This window comes from Cygnus atratus, chromosome 13 (assembly GCF_013377495.2).
Source record: "Cygnus atratus isolate AKBS03 ecotype Queensland, Australia chromosome 13, CAtr_DNAZoo_HiC_assembly, whole genome shotgun sequence".
NCBI classification, from domain to species: domain Eukaryota; kingdom Metazoa; phylum Chordata; class Aves; order Anseriformes; family Anatidae; genus Cygnus; species Cygnus atratus.
In genome coordinates, this window is record NC_066374.1 from 8,393,650 (window position 1) to 8,412,612 (window position 18,963).

Genomic DNA, 18,963 nt, shown 5'->3' on the forward strand with positions numbered 1-18,963 from the left:
CTTCTGTAGCATAATTATGTAACCTGAACCAACCTTGCATCCTCTCTGAATTTTTTCAGAGCAGGTAAATAATGCTTTAACGCAGGAGGGATTGAAATAGCACCTTCAGATAAACTGGTGTTTCACATAATTTTATAGAGTTCCTTCTAGCATTCACACAAATCAGGCTATAATAGATTTAAATGTGGAAACTGGTCAGATGGTTAGTGAGATTATAAGCACGGAGAGCAGTGAAAGGCAGAATTAAGACAACTGATCCATAAACCTATTACACAAAGGAAAGTTTCAGTGCTTAATTACCTTTGGAGCTATTTTTGTAAAGCCTACCAAAACTGGAGAGAAGGATTTTGGTGAGGAACTTTAACCTCTGGTATGCTTAGTGATGGAAAGAATATGGTTCCCACACAGGAACTGCTAATATTAGTGGTCCTGAAAAATGCCCATATAAGCCCTTAAGGAATTAAATCCTTTATGAAAACTGGCTAACTTTTTAAACCTTTGGGACCTGCACGATTGGGTTCCATATTTTGCCAGAATGAGTTCTCCTTTGGGCTCTATAATGGGATGAGCTTTTCAAAATACCTACTGTTTTGGCTCTTTTGCCTCCAATCATAGCAAAGATAAAATCTTTGTTTAAATCCATGGAAATCCCTAATAATAAGTTAAAATCTGAATTAAAGCTTGTGAGAGCTAACACAGAGCAACAGCAACACTCTGGGCTGGCTTCCAGTGTGTGAAGAAAGATGCATTTGTTTCATTTGGATTACATTTTCCATCTAAAGAATAAATCAATGAATGCACGATAGGAAACAATTATAGTAATTGTACAGTAGGGTTGCTAAATAAAACACTTAAACTCCAGGAAATCCTAAAGTTAAAATTGCACGAGTAAGTATTACACACCTAAACCTAATTATGGCCTCTCAAACAAGCCTATGATGAAATGGAATCTCTACCTCATTAGTGAAATAATGTGAGTTGTGCCTTCTTCCAATGATACTCTCCTAAATCTCCCTTTTTTTAGCTGTCACATGCATGCACAAAGTCAAAAACATGTTATGATGAAATTTAAGTAATAAACTACATGTAACAACACACAAACACTTCATTTAAAATGGATTAAAATACCATTGAAAATGATATTTCAGTTTCCCAAGCCTCCCATTAAATGCAAAGTTTCAGTCCTAACCTGCAAGGAACTAGAACTATTTTCAAAGTTTATACACCGCCTTCCACCATGGCAGAAGAATTTTCGACTGTACAGTGATATTTCATTTGACACTTATACACCAAATAGCTGGACTATAATAATTCTGAGTTCTGGCATGTGAAACTTGCATCTAAATCTCAGACAAGTTTTTTTCCCCCTCTAAATTATTCAAAAATCGCTACACAAAAATGGATATCAAAATACAGTTAAGGAAAAGAAAACAGAAGAGTGAAGAGTGTCTAGGATCAGAAGTAAATAATGCAGTCAATTCTAATATGAAGTAAAGCAGAAGATATTCCAGACAGCGTGTGTGATGGTGTGAGCTAAACTGTTTGCATGAAAGATTAAAGAAGATGAAGATATTTCAGAGAGTAAGAACAGGCAATGTCAAAGTCATGGAATATTAAAAAGCAGAGTCTAAACTGGGCATTTGATTTTTGAATACTTAGCTATGTTGATGTTTACTCTGAAAGAAACGTGGTAGCTTTAAGAACAGAGAATTACAGATGTATTTTATTTTCCAGGACTACGAACATTCTAGCACGTATCACATCTTAGATTTTTACCTGGAGAATTTTCCCCTTTTTTTCCTGGGAGAAGGCACTTTCCTAATTCGTAAGAAATGGCACATGCTGGGGGGAGAGTGTTCTTCACTCATACAGAGTTTTAGAAAAAATATTGCAAGTTCTCAAGTTAATATGCATACTAGCCTAGTTTAATGTTGGATGATAAAGCAACTGGTCATTTCCTACTACAAATGATTCAGTTTGTCTCTGAGTGGGAACATGATGATGTTAAACACAGCACAGAATGTGGCAGGGATTCTGTCTGAGAAAGAAATGCAGGATCTGGCCTTCTGCTTTTATCTTGTAGGTGTTGCTCATTCATTTTTCAAAGCACATTTGTTGCGATATCATGAGCATGCCCAGTGGCAGAAGATAAAGAAAGGCAAAATCAAAGTGACATTGAGTAACTCTACACATTAAGCTTTGATGCAGAAACATATTGTTTGAAAATATTTGGTATGCAGCAGGTCTGTCAATTAGAGCTAATTATTTTTCTCTGATCAGCAAGAATGCAATCTTGTTTTAGGCAGGTTTCTTTGAAATGTACGACTTTTATATAACTTCATTATAGGAAAATACTTCTCCCAAATTACTTTTTTGCTGGGCTGCTTAGCTATTGACTCAAATTGTCTGTGTTGAGTAGTTCTCTCTGCTTTGATAATTAACTTTTGATCATTACTGAATTTAGCAGCTCTAGTCAGATGCGTTCATAGCCATCCTACTAAACTATTTCAGTGTTCATCGCCTTTAATCTTTGAACAAAATGATCTCATTGAGCCTCCATCAGCCTCGCTACTCAGTTAATAATTCCCATTTCTCATCTTCATGACTGAGTTTGATTTGTTTTAGACTTGATGCGAGCTTTGATTATTAATTTAAGATATTTCAAAGACAAACATGTTTTAAGAGTTATTTTTTTATCTTACATTCCTAGGCCTTTACAAATAAGAAACTGGTTTTAACTCCACAATGATTCCTAAACTTCATGTACTAAAAGTACTATCTAGAAATAGGGCAGGTAGGGCCTCCCTAAATTATGATACATGTGCCCTGAGTGGGAGATGATGCTGCAAAAGATTGGAATGAAATTGGACTGGTATAATGTAACATTCAATGGCTGTTAGGAGAATTACATCATGGGACCTTTGCTAATTTTGAGCTTGAAAATATGCTTTAAAATAATTTAGGATGATTAGAAAATGGAAGTCAGAATGAACTAGACAATCATTCCACTTTAATTTGCAATTTTCTCCTGATTTTTTTTTCCCGGTTATGGCCTTTCTGTAATTGTGTCTCTACTCCGTAAGACCTTATTTCAACAGCTGACTCCAGTGGTGAATAAAAGAAAGAAGGTGAGGAATAAATCAAAAGTAGTCAGATACACAGGGTCATCCATCAGAGCATATTTGCCCAGGGATGTTTTCCTATGACTTTTACAACCGTGAAAGACTTCTATTTCATATGTTGCATTACTCCTGATTTTGACATTAGTTGTTTTTGCTCTAGTTCAAGAGCCATCTGCATTGTGCTTTATTTGATCTGTAGTGTGGATATATCCACAAACTTATTTCATTAACAGATATTTAACTATTACACAGAAGAACTAAGAAGGAAATAAGCACTGGCTGCTTCTAGGTTGTACACAAGGACCATGGAATGTGAAAAATGATGCTTTTCTTCATGATCATCAGTTACCAGACTGATTTTTGGATAGAAAGAACCAGAAAAATAGTACTCCAGTCAGAGCAACTTTCCTACATCACAAAGACCTGAGGAGAATAAATTCAGACAAGGCCAGCTCAAAAATATCAATGTAAAATAACTGGCATCTGCAGAAAGCAAATTAGATTTTCAGTCATGTTTTAAAGGGGAACTGTCCGCTGTCTGAAGAAAAATAAACATTTTTCATTGCACAACTGAATATCCAGGATTTTCAGGAGAAACATTTGATTTTGAGGAAATGAGATCTGAAAATAAGTCAGCATTTTTTAAGAATGCCTCCTCACACTCGTGATTCAGAAGCACTGATCAAACACCTAAGAAGGCAATTGCTGAACCTTGAAGTGTCTCTTAGGCTGAGACAGATGGCACTTCAAGTTATCGAATATGTTGGCAGAAGGAGGAAGACCTCCATGCTTTAACTTTTTCCCAGAGCTGCTGCAAATCCACCTTAGGTTCTTCTCTCAGTTTCTAAGCAGCAGAACCACAGAGAACTTCTCATCATTGCTTTGAGCAATGCAGTAACCTTCATGGCTTTACAGAGAGATGCTCAAGAATACTTAGGGTGAAATTTTACCAGTCGGAAATTTAATTTCAGTTGGTGCAGTGGAGGCTGGGTAAAATGGAAAACAGAGTTTAAGTGATCAAGTCTAAAAAAGTTTGTCTGTGGGTTAGGAGTAACCTTCATCCCTGATGCGAGTGAACTGCTTTTAACTGAACAACACCACAGACATGTTTGGGCCTCTGCCAGCATTCTTCCCCAAATCCCTACATTTACATCAGGCCAGTGGTGGAAATCAAACTAAAGAAGTGTGTAATGAAAAACATGGACATTTCTCATTCCTGACAGACTATTCCATTTAAAAAAAAAGCTGGTACATTAGCACCAGTAAAACTTGACAGAAGAAGCTTGAAACAGTATCTCCCTTCCTCAATTATTCTGATATATGCTGGATTCTTTCAAAAAAAATTTTTTTTTTCTTTTTTCTTTCAACAGAAGTTGATAATTATACTAATTTTGATACCTTCATCCAACTGAGGAGAAATTCTAATATGACATTACAAATTCTAAGAATTCTACTTTTGTCGGACTATATTCTAAGACATTTTCAAGTTCCTTTACAAATGCTAATGAATGCTCAGAATGTCTCTTGAGGTCCAGTACATTTAAATGCTCTGACAATACCAATTTGGTCATTGTAGAGTTCTGTGGCAGAGAACTGAACTCCTGACTAGAGCTAGGCCTGATTTTTCATAAAAATTGTTGTATTTGAAAAACAAATATCCAGCCCTGGAGGCAAAGTTGGAAAAACTCTACTGAATAGTCCATTTTTTAAGAAAAAAAAAAAACACCTGAATTGAAATTCTGGTTAGAAACAACACCTCTTAGCAAATAATTTGTTACAAATTCATTACAAATGTCCCAAGTTTAGCAGATGATAATCCTACTGTGAAAATATAAAACATTTAACTAGGAATAAAGCTCAGTATTTGTTGTCTTCTTATTTAAAGATGACTTCTTCTAGAATGTGTGTTTGGTTCAACCCTCCAGATGGCTAATAAATCAAAAAATCATTTATTTGTTGGGCTTACTCCATAGCCATGTTTCAACACTCTAATCACATGATAAAAAATCTAGAGGTGGCAAAAGACTCAGAGAAAAGGTCAAGAAACATTTACAAGAGAAGCAAAAAAAAAAGTCTTCCCTAAAGAAAGGAGGAGAAAAAGGCTATATTCAAATAATTTCCTGGTATTTCACTGTGCAGCTGCAGACAGTCTCCACAATCTGTGTATTCCTCGGTTGTCCAGTTCTAACAAAAGGAGAATAATTCTTTGTATCTCCATCCGAGACTTACCTGAACAGTGCTGATGTTTTGAGGTCTTATAACGAGGTGTACTTTTAGTGTGTAATGTTTATTTGCTACCTTTGCAGCATTCACATTTGCTGTGTCAAAATGGGAACAAGGATAGGCAGACATCACTGAAGCAGCCCCTCATATCCCTGTTCATTTGCAGTTTATGCCCTCAGATCCTCCTTTGCGGCAAAGGCCTTTATCTCTTAGGCAAAGGCCTAGATCCCAACCCATTCTTAGTCTCTTCCGTACTCTAAATCAATGAATAGTTTCCTAGACATGCGAAGCAAAAGGGCACAGCCAAATGGTACCAGCAGTGGCAGTGCTGGGAAGCTGTGAATTGATGTTGCTATTGTTCACGCCACCCATTTATTTCCTATGTAGGACCAAAGATTTATTATTTATATTAAATATATAATATATAATATATACTATATAATATATAGTATATAATATAAATATATTATTATTTATTATTTATTTATTATTATTATTTATTACTATTTATTATTATTTATTATAAAAATTTATACTGAACATTAAATCTACACTGAATATTAAATCTATTACAAACAGGCAGCAGATGTAAACACACATGAAATAACTTTGCTGCCCTTGGTCTGGTTTAGTATATTGCTCAGATGACTTAGCCAATCACTGTGTTGCACCCTGAAAATTACACATAAATTGCCATGAAATTGGTAGTTTTGTAAATCATGAATGCTCTGTGTGAGAACCCTGCCCAAATCAATTGCACTGTCACACTGTGCTCTGAACCTGTCCCTACAAGTGGGCAGGAGGTCTGTTGTGGGAAGATTCATCCTGCTGGTACAAAATGAAGCACCTCTAACCCCAGCAAACCTTGCAGTGGCAGATGCATTTATCGTAAGAAAAATTAAGGTGTTTCATTCTCGTTACTGTTCTCCTTCTGGAATTCCTCCAGGGGAGATCAACTTTCACTTCTTCTCCCCTTATTCTGGCTGACAGAAGCTAATTACTGGATTTATCATGCCCTTTTCATCACCTACTTCTACACTTGTTCTGGCCACCTATGAGTCCCTCTGTTGAGATATTTGCAGCCCCCCAGCCTCTAAGCCAATACTAGAACTATACTTTACCAGCGTGAAAATCTCCCCAAAATTTAGATTTTGAAGTTCAGACAGTTGCTTGGGCTTTTAAGTAAGAGCAATGCTGCAGATGGCCAGCATAAGAAAGCCAGACAATTTCTTTACCAAAATGGTTCTCAAGGCATGTGTGATAAAAATCACACTCTCCTTTTGAAGAGAAAAAGAAGATAAATGTTTCCTATGTGGTTGGATTAGTGTGTGCTGAGCACCGAGGTGGCCCACAGATACCACAGTCCTCAGATTTATTTTTACAGGACAGTATGGTCAAGTCTGGCTTTTCTCTTAACAACAGTACTGGTGTCAATCAATTATCTCACCTGCTGCTGCCTCAGTTTGCTGTCAAAACAATACAAGGCTTTTGCATAAGTAGTATGTGTATGCCAAACAACCTGGGGAAATGTATTTTTCCTCCATTGTTACAATAAATAATTCTTTACAAAACATGTGTGCACAGGCATGCACACACACACAGAGTACACGATCCATCCCAAGGACTGAAAGCTGTATCTCCCTCCTCTGTCCCATCCCAAGGAGGCTGGCAGATCTCCAACGTCTGGTCCTTGTGGCTGTGCTCACAAACAAATGGCCTTTCCACCTCTATTTAATTAGTGATAGAGGCACCAGGTCTGTGTTTAAAGCTTCTCCTTCAGGTGAATGATGTCTCGTGGTATGGCTGGCAGAGCCTGGCTGCTTCAGGCTGATAGCATGAAAAACTAAACCTAAGAGAAGCACCTGCTTAAGTGAGCACTGAGGGGCTATGTAGTGTGTGCTTATTTGTGGGAATGCCAGGAAAGGACTTCTTGCAGCTGTATTTATCCATCTGTCCAACTAAGGAATTTCAGCCCTTCGCTAGGGCTGCCTGCCTTCTGGTATTTTATTTTCCTATATTATTTTCTCTACTGGGGTGGAGGGATATTGGGATATTGAGACACTGAGCTGCCAGTGCATACCAGGCAACCCATGGAAAAGGCAGTTCAGCGGGATGGATGGGGCTCCTCCAGATCCTGTGCTGGTCCATGCAGCTGCTGCCCCAGAGCCTGTGTAAGACCATGGCTGCATCCTGCAGGGGCAAACTTACCGTTGTCGAGCTGTAAAACTGTGCAGTCTACAGCAACCATTTGTCCTAAGTTTGTATTAATCCCCTTCCTCACTGATGGATGACCTCCACAATAATAACACGTGCAGAAGCAATTACATGAGATTCTGTGAATCTGAACAAGTTAAAAGCCGTTGATAACACCATGTATTTCAGTGGTATGCCATGTTTTTTGCTCATAACTGCACCAAGTTCACCCCAGATCTCACAGTGGTTGCTGAAAGCTTTTGCTGATAATGAACAAATACTATGATAGGAACCTATGTGATTAGTGTGTGAATTATTACCTCAGACATGTCGGCCATCAAATCTCTTATTTCCAAAGATTTGTTTAATGGAAGCTAGAGTATTCATTTTGCACAGTTGATGATATATGGCTGTCTCAACTAGTGTTGTGCAGAATAAAATAATTTGAGTATCAATTAAAATGGACTGAGGTAGCAAGAAGAGATATGTCTTCATGAAAGGATTTTTCACGGTTATAGATTGACAAGGTTGGAGAATGACTGTATTATCCTAATAGCTTCTGTTTTCATTAATGTCTCAATGAAAACATTTCTTTACAATTATAAAACATGACTGCAGATCTTAAATGCTGAAATGTGGGCTTTTTATCAAAACACACTCTGCTGTGGCTACAACCGATGCTGCATCACTCTGGGATTTCAATGGAACCCAATGGCAGATAAACTGTTTACATTAAAGACTCTATCAAAGTTATTTTGCACCTAGTTTCATCCTAATCCATCTGATTTTTCTATAGCTTTGACAAGATGACCTCTCTCACTGTGTGTGCAGTATTGATGTCATTACTGAAGAGCTGTTCTTCAGCCTTTCTGCTGATAACAAAGTAAATGGAAATGTAGAGAAACCTTAGGGAGGTAAACAGCTTGTTCAGGATCCAGATAAAAAATGGGATAAATGACAACAGGAAAGGATATCTATTGTTACAATTTAAAGTGATATGGTGACCTCTTTCAAAGTGTTACATGATGAAAGCATCATGCATCTTTGCATTTCATAGATTTAAAAAAAATTAACTTGAGTAAAAGCTTTGAAAGTTCAGAATGCATTAGAAGAATTCAAAGCTCAGGCTATGGCTGATCACCTTTTTGGATGGAGCTACAAAGGCAAACGTTTTGTTGGCAATTACCTAATAGTAACCTAGAAGAAAGTAATATGTTTGTGTAAAATACAGAAGATAGGCCAAGGCCATGGATTATACGTATGTCTTGTGTTTATATGGTTATCAGAGAAGTGCACATAAGATGGCAATCATTAAGTGAAGAAGGAAAAAAAATATATAAAAGAAAAACATCTCATTGATTTGTTCTGCCAAAAATACTATATACATGAAATACTGAAAATAATGGAGCAGGTCTGTAACTAGTATCAAAGTTTCTTTGGTTAAAAAATACACAGATTGCTAGCAATGTGCTTTAAATTAAGTACACATTTCAAAGGTTAACAGGACTATTCCTTAGGCAGAAGAACAAAGAGGAGCTGGTTAAAGAAAATTGGGTACACTACAGCTACTTAAAATATTGTATCCAGGCACAACTCATTTGGAGCTCAAAGCTAATTTGAGTTATACAGAGGTGCTTTAAAGAACAAAAATATTAACCTGTCTTTTATCCAAGCTCTTTTACCTGCATCAAGATACTAATTAAAAATCTTCAGTATTCTTTCTAATTTCTGATTTATATTTTTTAACAGAATAATAAAGCCATCTAAAAGCACTTCCTTTCCTTACAGAAGAGCATTAAGAGCATCTCTGAAATGCCTAGTCACCTAATTACACGTCTAAGAACTAAGAACATGTCTGTCATCTGCCTTGACTCTATCTGTCATGGCCAATCTAAAAATATTTTGCAAGAGGACCTCTGAATGCAATATGGATGTATATGCCAATGTTCTTTTCTGTGCCAATACTGCAAGAGTTTAAAACCCAGGCAATGCTTAGATGTAACAATACCTCCCAAATAATACATTAAACAGATGTGTACCTGGTATTATAAATACGTGACACAAAAATCCATTGGGTTGGTCAGTGTGCATATTAAAAACCATTCAAGTAGGTCAAACTGTGGATAACTTGAAACTTTAAAGACAGCAATTTTAATAAAACTGTCAATACAATTTTCTTTGTAAAAACATTTGAGACTGATTATGCTGCTTATATTGAAAAAGAAATGCGAGGTCTATATCTTCAGATCTTTTATTGAACTGTGAGCACAGCATCAATAACTGCTTCTCAGCTGTAAATGAAAATTGATTCCAGATCTAACCTGTCGTTTTCTGTGTGTCTTTAATCCCAAATCACCCACAATGAAAGACATAAGAATCAGCATTTTGTCTAAGGGACAAAGCATGTGTCATGTGGCCAGCTCCAAAGTGTCTACACTGAAGATGCTGTGGGATGTGTTTACACGTGTTAGGTATAGGTGATAACTGCGGTCTCTCGAAGTTAGGCCCAGAAAATGATGACTGGAGTTTGCAACTGGGGTGGAGTAACTTGCAGCTTGCCTCATGATCTATAGCAATGATCAATATGGTCCAAAGATTTACAGATCTGAAGTCAGAAGGGACCTGCAACGATCATCTCATTGGGCCTCCTGCGTGTCACAGCCTGAAGAACTTCACTCAACAACTTCTACATCAAGCCTACAACTGCCAGAGCATGCAGTAAGGAAGCCTAAAAGGAAAGGGAAACCACAAGGTTTCCTTGCAATTTGCAGCAGTTTGGCACTAGTAATTTGGATTTCCAGTCACCTCTCACTTGATGGAGCCTCTTAAGCCCTCTGGGATGAAATTACAGAGTGCAGCCTCCTTTCAAGAATCTTTTTCTTGGTGATACGCTGCTAGGCCATCATAATGCACACTTAGCCTCTTTCTGACTGAATCAAGAAGTCGTAACACTCATATTAAGAAGGGTTCTCCAGATCATGTTTATAGCTCTTAGGAACCACTTCCAGTTATTCAAAATCCTGGTTGAAAAGGTAATGTTAAAAAGTGGACAGTGTGTTCAGTAACAGCCCTGCTAATAATATCTACAGACTAAATACCTTCCACTGACTTCAAACTGATAGCTCTCAATTTATCCAGAAATCGGCCTCAGCCTCCTAATTACATGACTGACCAGAGCAATCGTGTTGGGTTTCTCCTCAGCAGTGACTGAAAGAGCATGAGGTTCATGGGCCCCTAAATACAGATCAGAAATACATGTGCTCATTCGCAGGAGTGAAAAAATACAAAAGGAGTGTTTGGTTTCTTGCAGACAAGCTTCTAACAATCTAGCACCATGACAAATGGACTACTGGTAGTCTGAGAAGACAGGCAGATAGATCAAATCCTCTCCACGTACTATAGACATTCACTGAAAGTCGGGATGGAGGTGCATTTATGGATCAGTGTCACTACTGCTCCTCTCTTGTAAAGATCGAAGGGTCCCTAGCAATTCCCAAAGGACAAATACAGGCCTGGCTCCTAGGACTTCCTCCTGACTGCTGCTCTCAAAGAATTTCAGCTTCCTTGAAATAAGAGTAAAGCGGTCAAGATAAAAAATATGGTTTTGACATATTGCTTTTATATTAATAAAAATGATTAAATGCTAGCTCATGCTTCACATTGGCTGTAAGCCTATAGCAAAAAAAAATCAGAAAGACTGCAATGAGAATCCTTCTTTATAGCAATGTTGCATAAACTGTTAGAAGGGTTTTGAGCCGAGAGTTTTAATCTTTTCTTTCCCTGTCAGAATGCACACATGTATACAGCTGAACTACAATTGTCACTTGCGTGCAAAATCTTTACATTAACAAAAATATATATTTATAAATTTGGATCCCACAGCTGAACATTCAACATCATGTAACTCGTATATTGTAATCACCTTGATCTGTCCCTCGTGAATGAATATTTTACATATTTTGGGGACGTAATATTTGCAGTCAAAAACCATTCCAGTTACTTTGTTGATGTTTATGTGCCTGACTGGTGTGCCAGATCAACCTTATTTCCAATATCCAGTCCCCTCTCTTTATTTCAAAGAGACATGGCAGAAGCTGCTAAGTGTGAAGGCACGGCCAGGGTAATGCTTGAGTGATGCAGCAGAGCCAATCTGCTCAGCTTTTCAAGGCCTTACTCTGGGATGCAGTGTGTGACAAGAATCTAAAGGATGGACACATATACTCATGTTTTTGGGAAACCTAAAAAGCTATGGGATTCTTTCCTGTAATGTAAATAACACTGTCTTTATCTTCTATTCATGAGGCACCTAAAAGAGATGCAACCACACATTTGTGGGGGTACAGAGGAAGGGTGAAGGTTTCCCTTACGTGCTGGACATTTAAGAAATATGATCAGCATGCTTACTGTCCAGACAGTTCATTTATTTTTTACATGATAGGATGCGTTCATGTTTTGAATCCCTAAATATACGGACCATAAGCTGTTTCTTTAGAAGATATTTGGGAGATCTTAGCAGACTCGAATCAATTCTAATCACTTAGAGTGACATGAAACTTGCACTGCCAAAAGGAAAAATATGTTCTACATACTATAAAATTTTGAGAAACTCCATGAACGTTCCTTATTGTGGTCTCTTGCCTGTCTGCAGCTTATGCTGCCAATGGTATTACTGGAAAGTCTCACAAAGTTTTGGTGCAGTCTGAGGCTTCCTACAGCTCAGGCACATCACACAGCGGCTCACACTGCAGCCTCTGAACTGGGGGCAATGTGACACTGCTCCCCAGCATGACCCTGCCTTTGGGTAAAAGGCATGCATGTACCATACAACAGCAGTAATACTTTGAGAGCTACCAACACGACACCGTGCGGTGCAGATGTAACTGTGGCCTTCCTGCATGGGACTGACATCAGAGACCACACCTATTCAAGTCAGTGTAAAGTGTGTAAATCTGGAGCAATTTTACCGAAATCAATGGAAAATTACTACAGTAAGAAAACAAAAGTAACTCCTGCCTGATAACATATTACCATTTCTAAATGTTGGGCATCTCAGTATCACAATGCCATCTCATGGGAGTATATGGGCAAATTTCCAATAGATCAAGAAACCTGCTAGTTTCATAAGCCAACGTGTTTGTACAATAGCGCATTGCATAAATACAGGCTTTTGATCCTTTGGCTTCAGACGAGGGTGCCAGTCTGTCTTGGTGCAAAAATTACTGGCTTGTATGACTAAGGGATCAACTTACACCAGAAGGTAAATCTTTCCTGGCATGACCCTAAAGGATGGATTAGGTGGGTTAAAAGAGAACATTCAGATGGTTTAAAAATAAATAAGAAAGAAAGATCCACTTATAAATAACATTTCCCAGCTGAACAGACTATGATGATCTTATGCTGTTATAGCATTACTTTTCTCTTTACTGCAGAAGTTTACATATTTAAGCCTATTCCATATATAAAGTAACATGAAGGATGAATTTAACCCTAAGTCTCAATTTTTTTCTGATAAGAATGTTGAGAATATGAATTTCACCGGCCTTATTTCCCAGCATTATCCATAAATATTTATAAAGCGGGAAGGATAAAGAATGACATCAGACAGTTTTCTGAAAATGATTCTTCATTAACGTCCCAAGTAAGGCAGAGAGACTTTCAGTATTGATTTACAACTACACACTGAAGATTTTACCTCTCACAAATGGGAATCTCTGAATTACTGGCTATGGGCTCCCATCCCTTTACTCACTGACTGGAACAAAACTTACAGATCCAACTTCATGGGTGCAATCCTACAAATGAATTGCAAAGTGCAGAACAACGCTGCAGTTATGATAGTGGTCTGATGTGGTTATTTTACACCCACTTCCAAAGAAGTCATCAATTTCAGAAATTGAGTGTGAAACAAGTGGAAGCCGTTCCACAGTTAATTAGGTACGATGGAAGATAGAAACTCAGAGCATGTTAACTATTCCCAGATGATGCCATACGTGTTCTTTTAGTCCAAGGCTAGTCATGTTTTGGTTTAGTTTAATCCATTTCACTAAGTTAATTTAGCAAAACTGACAAAACATATTCTTATTTAAGAAAAAAGTTTCTCCACCCTAAGACAGACTTAGGAATAACTGTAAAAGATTCAGAAGTTGTTTTACATGCAGGTAAGATCTAAAATAATGGATTCTGCAGCACCCCAAAATGTTTTTGCACACAAACACATTCAACATGCACTTAGATATATTTTACCTGTTCATTGTCATCTTCATCACTGCTGAGTTTCAGATCATCCTCAAGCATTCTGAAAAAAAAGTAGAGGACAAAACAGAATTACTTAGTGAATTAAAGTTACATATACAATGGGCCAAATCTAGCCTTCACCAAAGTCAGAGGCAAATCTGCCTTTCAATTCAACAACAGCAGGATCAGACCTGTGATAAGTAAACTGATGAATATTCTGTGTATGTATGTTATTAGTTCTTCTGAGATGCTAGGTAAGAACAAATGACTTTCAAACTCATCCATCATAAAGTTTAGTAGCTAGTTCCTCCTTCATGTCCTCCGTTATTTGCACATTATCTCACAGTGATTAGTCCACAGACATCTATGTGTATTTCTAAATCAGAAGGGGGAAAGGAAATTCAGCTCTGAGACTGCTAAAAGCTGAGAAATCCTCTGTGTTTCATTCTTGGTCTAGGGTATTACTGATCTTTCTAGAGGCCTGCACCAATCCCACCTTACCAAACTGAGAGTGCAGAATGAGGAAAATCAAGAAGAGGAGCTTCTCTGAGGTCTGATGGGACATCACAGTTGTTAGTATCTGAAGGCAGAGCAAAAAGTAGGAATCTGCTAATTCATATTCTTTTTTTCCCTTTTTTTTTTTTTTATTCTTACAGGGAAATCTCATGTTACTGCTCCTTGCCCTTGTTTAAAGGGAAAGGAAACTCCTAACAGATTTGGCTGTCCCAAAGTCTCCTTCCTTTCCCTTGACAGAAGGAAGAGTTCAATAATGCATGCTACTATGTTAACATTCATCTTATACATTTATTTATTTATTTAAATGCAAGATTTGGGTATGTTGAAACATACCAGGTAAGAAGCCATATTATTTGTTGTTACAACTTTGCAAGAAAGGTCTCTTCTTTCAAGGTCTGTCTACCAAGAGAGACATGACTAACAGCCACCATATACTTTCCCCTACAGCTTCCCCCATGTCCACACTTATATCTGGTGGTCCTCCTCAGAGCTGATATTCCTTTGGACACACTTCTACCTCACACCCATCTTTTCACCTTGACAAATTTTTTTCTCACAGGATGACATATGAATGAATCAGTACATCTCACCCAGATCTGCTGTGCCAGCCACTGAAAGTGCTGAGCTTCTTTTCTCCCAGGCTGATCTCCTTTACCCACTGCAGGAGACCAGCAAATTGCAATTACTGTTTCCTTGCTGCTTTGATGGAGACCGAAGTCTATGATTTTTTATTGTTAGCCTTTAAATAACTGTAGCAATCAATGGATGTTCTGTTAGGAAGTTTTTCTGTTGTTGTTTGAAGAATGCCAGTAAATCATGGAAGCCTCCTGGCATATGGAATTTTTAAAGAGGGGACAATAATCCCAATGGGGAAATATCTGAAGGTTCGAAGCCCTGCTGGTGCTCTTATAAAAAGAGAAAGTGCAAGGAGATCTTTAAACCAGTTTGTAAGTCATCTGTCTTTCAGTGACCTCTGTTGTCGGGCAGCTCCGTGGTTACACAGTATCTGGACACATAACTACCAGTCATTAACCTCTTGATAAATGGTAGATGCCTCCCTGTAATATGTGAACCCGTAAAAGTGAGACTGTAGCGTTGATAAAGAATCTTCTAAAAGTAAGAATTCTTCAGGAAATATTAATCTTTAGAGGCCTGGATTTTGGTGATGAATGGGAACTTTTTATGCTGTTTATCTAGCAGACACATTAATTTGTTTCCCCAGCGTCTTTACTTGCTGTGCCGTTCTCAACATACCGCCCTACCTCGATCTATCCGCAGCCCCAGATTGTTATCTGCGAGTCTCATTACACACAAGAAGGACAATGCCCCCAGGAAACTGAGACCAACTTAATACAGGACTATATCATTCTGACTCTTATTTGTTCCTACACTCCCAGTTTTAAACCTACATCTCACTTTAATGTGTAAATTATCTACTGTTTTAAAGCCGCGCTGCTAGATAATGTGCTCTATTATTATTTTTTAATGCAGATCTAAGAGGACATAATGCAAAGGATTGTTTCATGAATGAAGCCCAAAAGGTGTTTTTTTTTTCCCTCTTTCCAGCTATCAGATTTTTTTTTCCCCTTTGTTACATGTTAAGTTCCTTTTTGACATATTCTGGTTGAAATAAACCAAAAAGGACAAAAGAAATCCCACATTAGATAGATGGAAAGAACAAAGAAAAAAAAATAAAAAAGATAAATGAGTACACTTACTAAACTAACCAAACAGTCATCTGAAATGGCTGATTAATAACTGTCCTTATACAGCCTACGCTGCAGATACTTTCCAACAAGTACAGTAAGCACAAGACATGTTTATTGAATATTGAAAAATATAAAATGGATATAAAACATGATTAGTAGGAAGGACAACTGTTAGAGTTGGTTTCAGATAAACTAAATTTGCAGGATTTATGAGTTCCCTTCAAGGGACTAATGGATGTTTAGATGACTAGAGAGAGGTAAAAAATTGGTTTTTGGTATTTCTTTAGCAGTTTCAAGCTTATCACTTGGAGTATATAATTCTTCTTAGCCAGTTCCGCTAAATGAAGAATATGTCATCTCATTCAGTTACAAAACTCAAAGGTTAAACAACTAAACCACACAGCTTATAAAATGCATCACACTTTTCTGGCATATGGAATAATTAAAGAGAAACCAAGTGTGGTATCAACAACAAATAGATGGTAGGGAGTGAAGTGAGGGGATAAATTAAAAAAACACAGTATCTGCAAATGAAAGTGGGATGCTGAAGAGTTCAAATAACCTGCTCCCAGAGCAGGCTAGAAGAGGTAATATTTTACAGAAAGTAGAGGTCTAGATGGTCTTCCACAATTTTAAACCGTGCTTAATATTCTGAAGACATGGGTCATAGTAGCTTGTACCATTTAATGTTTCTATTAACTCTCATTTATAAGCAAGTAGCATCTGATCACACTCAAAGCCCAGTAAGGGCTTTTTAAGACTGTCAGCAACCTTAATCCAAGGTGACTATTTCACTGTCACACCTACAGAGGTAACCCACTTCAGCTTCAAAGCACTGAGCCAGAAGTACTCTGTATATATAACTCTCTCAAACACTATCCGGATGGTTTGAACATGAAATTAGGCTCTCTTGAGTGAGAGATTCCTGTAAATACACGTTATCTATTCTGCTCTATGTACCTGTTAACCTCAGAAGACACGCAGACTGGAGATTACAGTGTATATTTGTTATTAAGATCAGGCCAGCCATTAATAAAGGCCAATTTGGTGGATATGTTAAAGTTACAACGAATACTGTCAATGAGGGCAATTCAAAGAGAAAACTGCCTGTATCAAAAAGCTATCTCCAGAGGTGTTATGAATTCATTTTATTTCCTATTCTTCTCTGACCCAGCTGACATTATTATTGAATATACATGTACTTGTTTGTCTTTTCATCCATAGCTAATGCAAAACACCACTTTAGGGAAAGAGTGGGATTAAGTAGGATTTTTGATTTCATTATTAGAGCAATGCCATTTACTCTATCAGTTGAAGTTGTGTCAGCATATTTATTATAATCTACAATTTTCAGAGGTTTGTAATTTGGAATGTGAAATTACTGCAAAGCAGAAACATTGTGACAAAGCAACACATTTATCTGTGTTGTAAGTAGGGGCAATCTCATTGACTGACTACAATACCCACTTCCTCCAGGGATGAACCAGTTCCCAAAGCAGATTGTTCTTACATTACAAATTTAACTAGACAAATGTCTGAATGAGGGCTTTATTATGATGTCTTCTGTAAAAGTCTTACCAGATATTGTAAAAATAAAATATTTTTTTAGCAGACTTCAACTTGCAATGGACATCAGAATAAGATGAGATGAACTGAAATCAAAATAAGCTATTTTTAGATCTGTTTACGATGATTTTGGCATAGCAAGCTAAATTTTTATCTTCTCTCTTTGACTCTACACATGTTGTCCAAAAGTATAATTCAAAAAAATATGCTGGATAACAGTTTTAAAGTTTATTAGTCCGAAACCCCTGTGTGGCTGTTCTATTAACAGACAATATTAGAAGGTTATGCAAGTCCCACCATGGGTTCTGCTTCTCAGCAGGCAAGACCTTGTTTTACACTTTTTTTCTTGTTCATTTTCGACACGAATGAGTCATGGAGTCCCTCTAGCCACTCCACACAGTTCTTACAACATGAGTTACTGGGTTACAATATAAGTCTAGACATCCTTTTTGAACTGCTCAAAGAAGTCATGAATAGTGAGACACCAAAGCTGCAGAGCAAGATGACCTAGGATTTAATGGGACATTTGGGGTCACCGAAATGGGCTTTCCCACCCATCCATCCAGGGAGGAGCAAAAGCAGCAGAACCTCAAACTCAGCTCTGGGGTCTGGGCTGTAACTTTCTGGGGTGCCACCAAGTTAAGCTGCACACACACTGAAACCGTGTGTGACAGGCACTTGGAGCCAACCCTACTGCTGAGTTCAGCAGGTGTTTTGTGCACACCACATTTGCTGGTTTGGGATCCTGTGAATAAGTGAGTCAAGATTTGACTGGGAGATGTGAAATATTCTCCTCCCTGAAAAAGCACCATCACAGTAGACTTTAATTTCAGGTACTTTTATAGAGCATTATAACTTCTTAAAGGAGTACATTCACAGCTCAACATCCTTTCATTGGTTTCAGGTATAACTTATTAAATGCTTTTTTCAAGTGAATAAGGTCCGTATTGCCAGCAAGCTTCTGAGAACACTACGCATTTCTTCCTGCTCTGCTTGTGTAGGGCTGTGCTGGGAGAACACTGTGTTTATAAGATGCTATGGTTTCGTGAGACAGCTTCATCAGGGAAGAAGAGGTGCTTGAAATGCAGCCTAAATATAGGATATCCAAGTTCTGCACTTCTAATTTGCTCTCAGATCAGTTCACCACTGTGCTGGAGCTCTATTCGTGTGTAAAAAAGCCTTGTGGGAATGGAAAGGATGGAGGAAAGGGAAGAGGGGGTTGCAAGCAGACAGTGAAGGGAATTCTGGGCAATTCCCTAATCCTGAGCTGCCCAGAAAATTAACTTGCTCATGTCAAATCACATTTGTACAAAATGCATATCACGTCTGGATCATACCACAACAAACACAAGCGTTGCTTCTACAAGAAGGAGGACCAGCAATGATGTCAGACAGACAGA

The 18,963-nt window shown here is 37.8% G+C and overlaps 1 protein-coding gene across 11 annotated transcripts in view; it reads right to left on the reverse strand.

Annotated features, from left to right (window-relative positions):
• Positions 1–18,963, reverse strand: part of AFF2 (ALF transcription elongation factor 2) — a 336,498-nt gene that overhangs the window by 80,582 nt on the left and 236,953 nt on the right. For all 11 annotated transcript variants that reach the window (XM_035541447.2, XM_035541446.2, XM_035541445.2 and 8 more), the window contains one exon: positions 13,782–13,833. In XM_035541447.2, the coding sequence (XP_035397340.1) occupies positions 13,782–13,833 (52 nt within the window). The remainder of the gene's footprint in view (positions 1–13,781; positions 13,834–18,963) is intronic.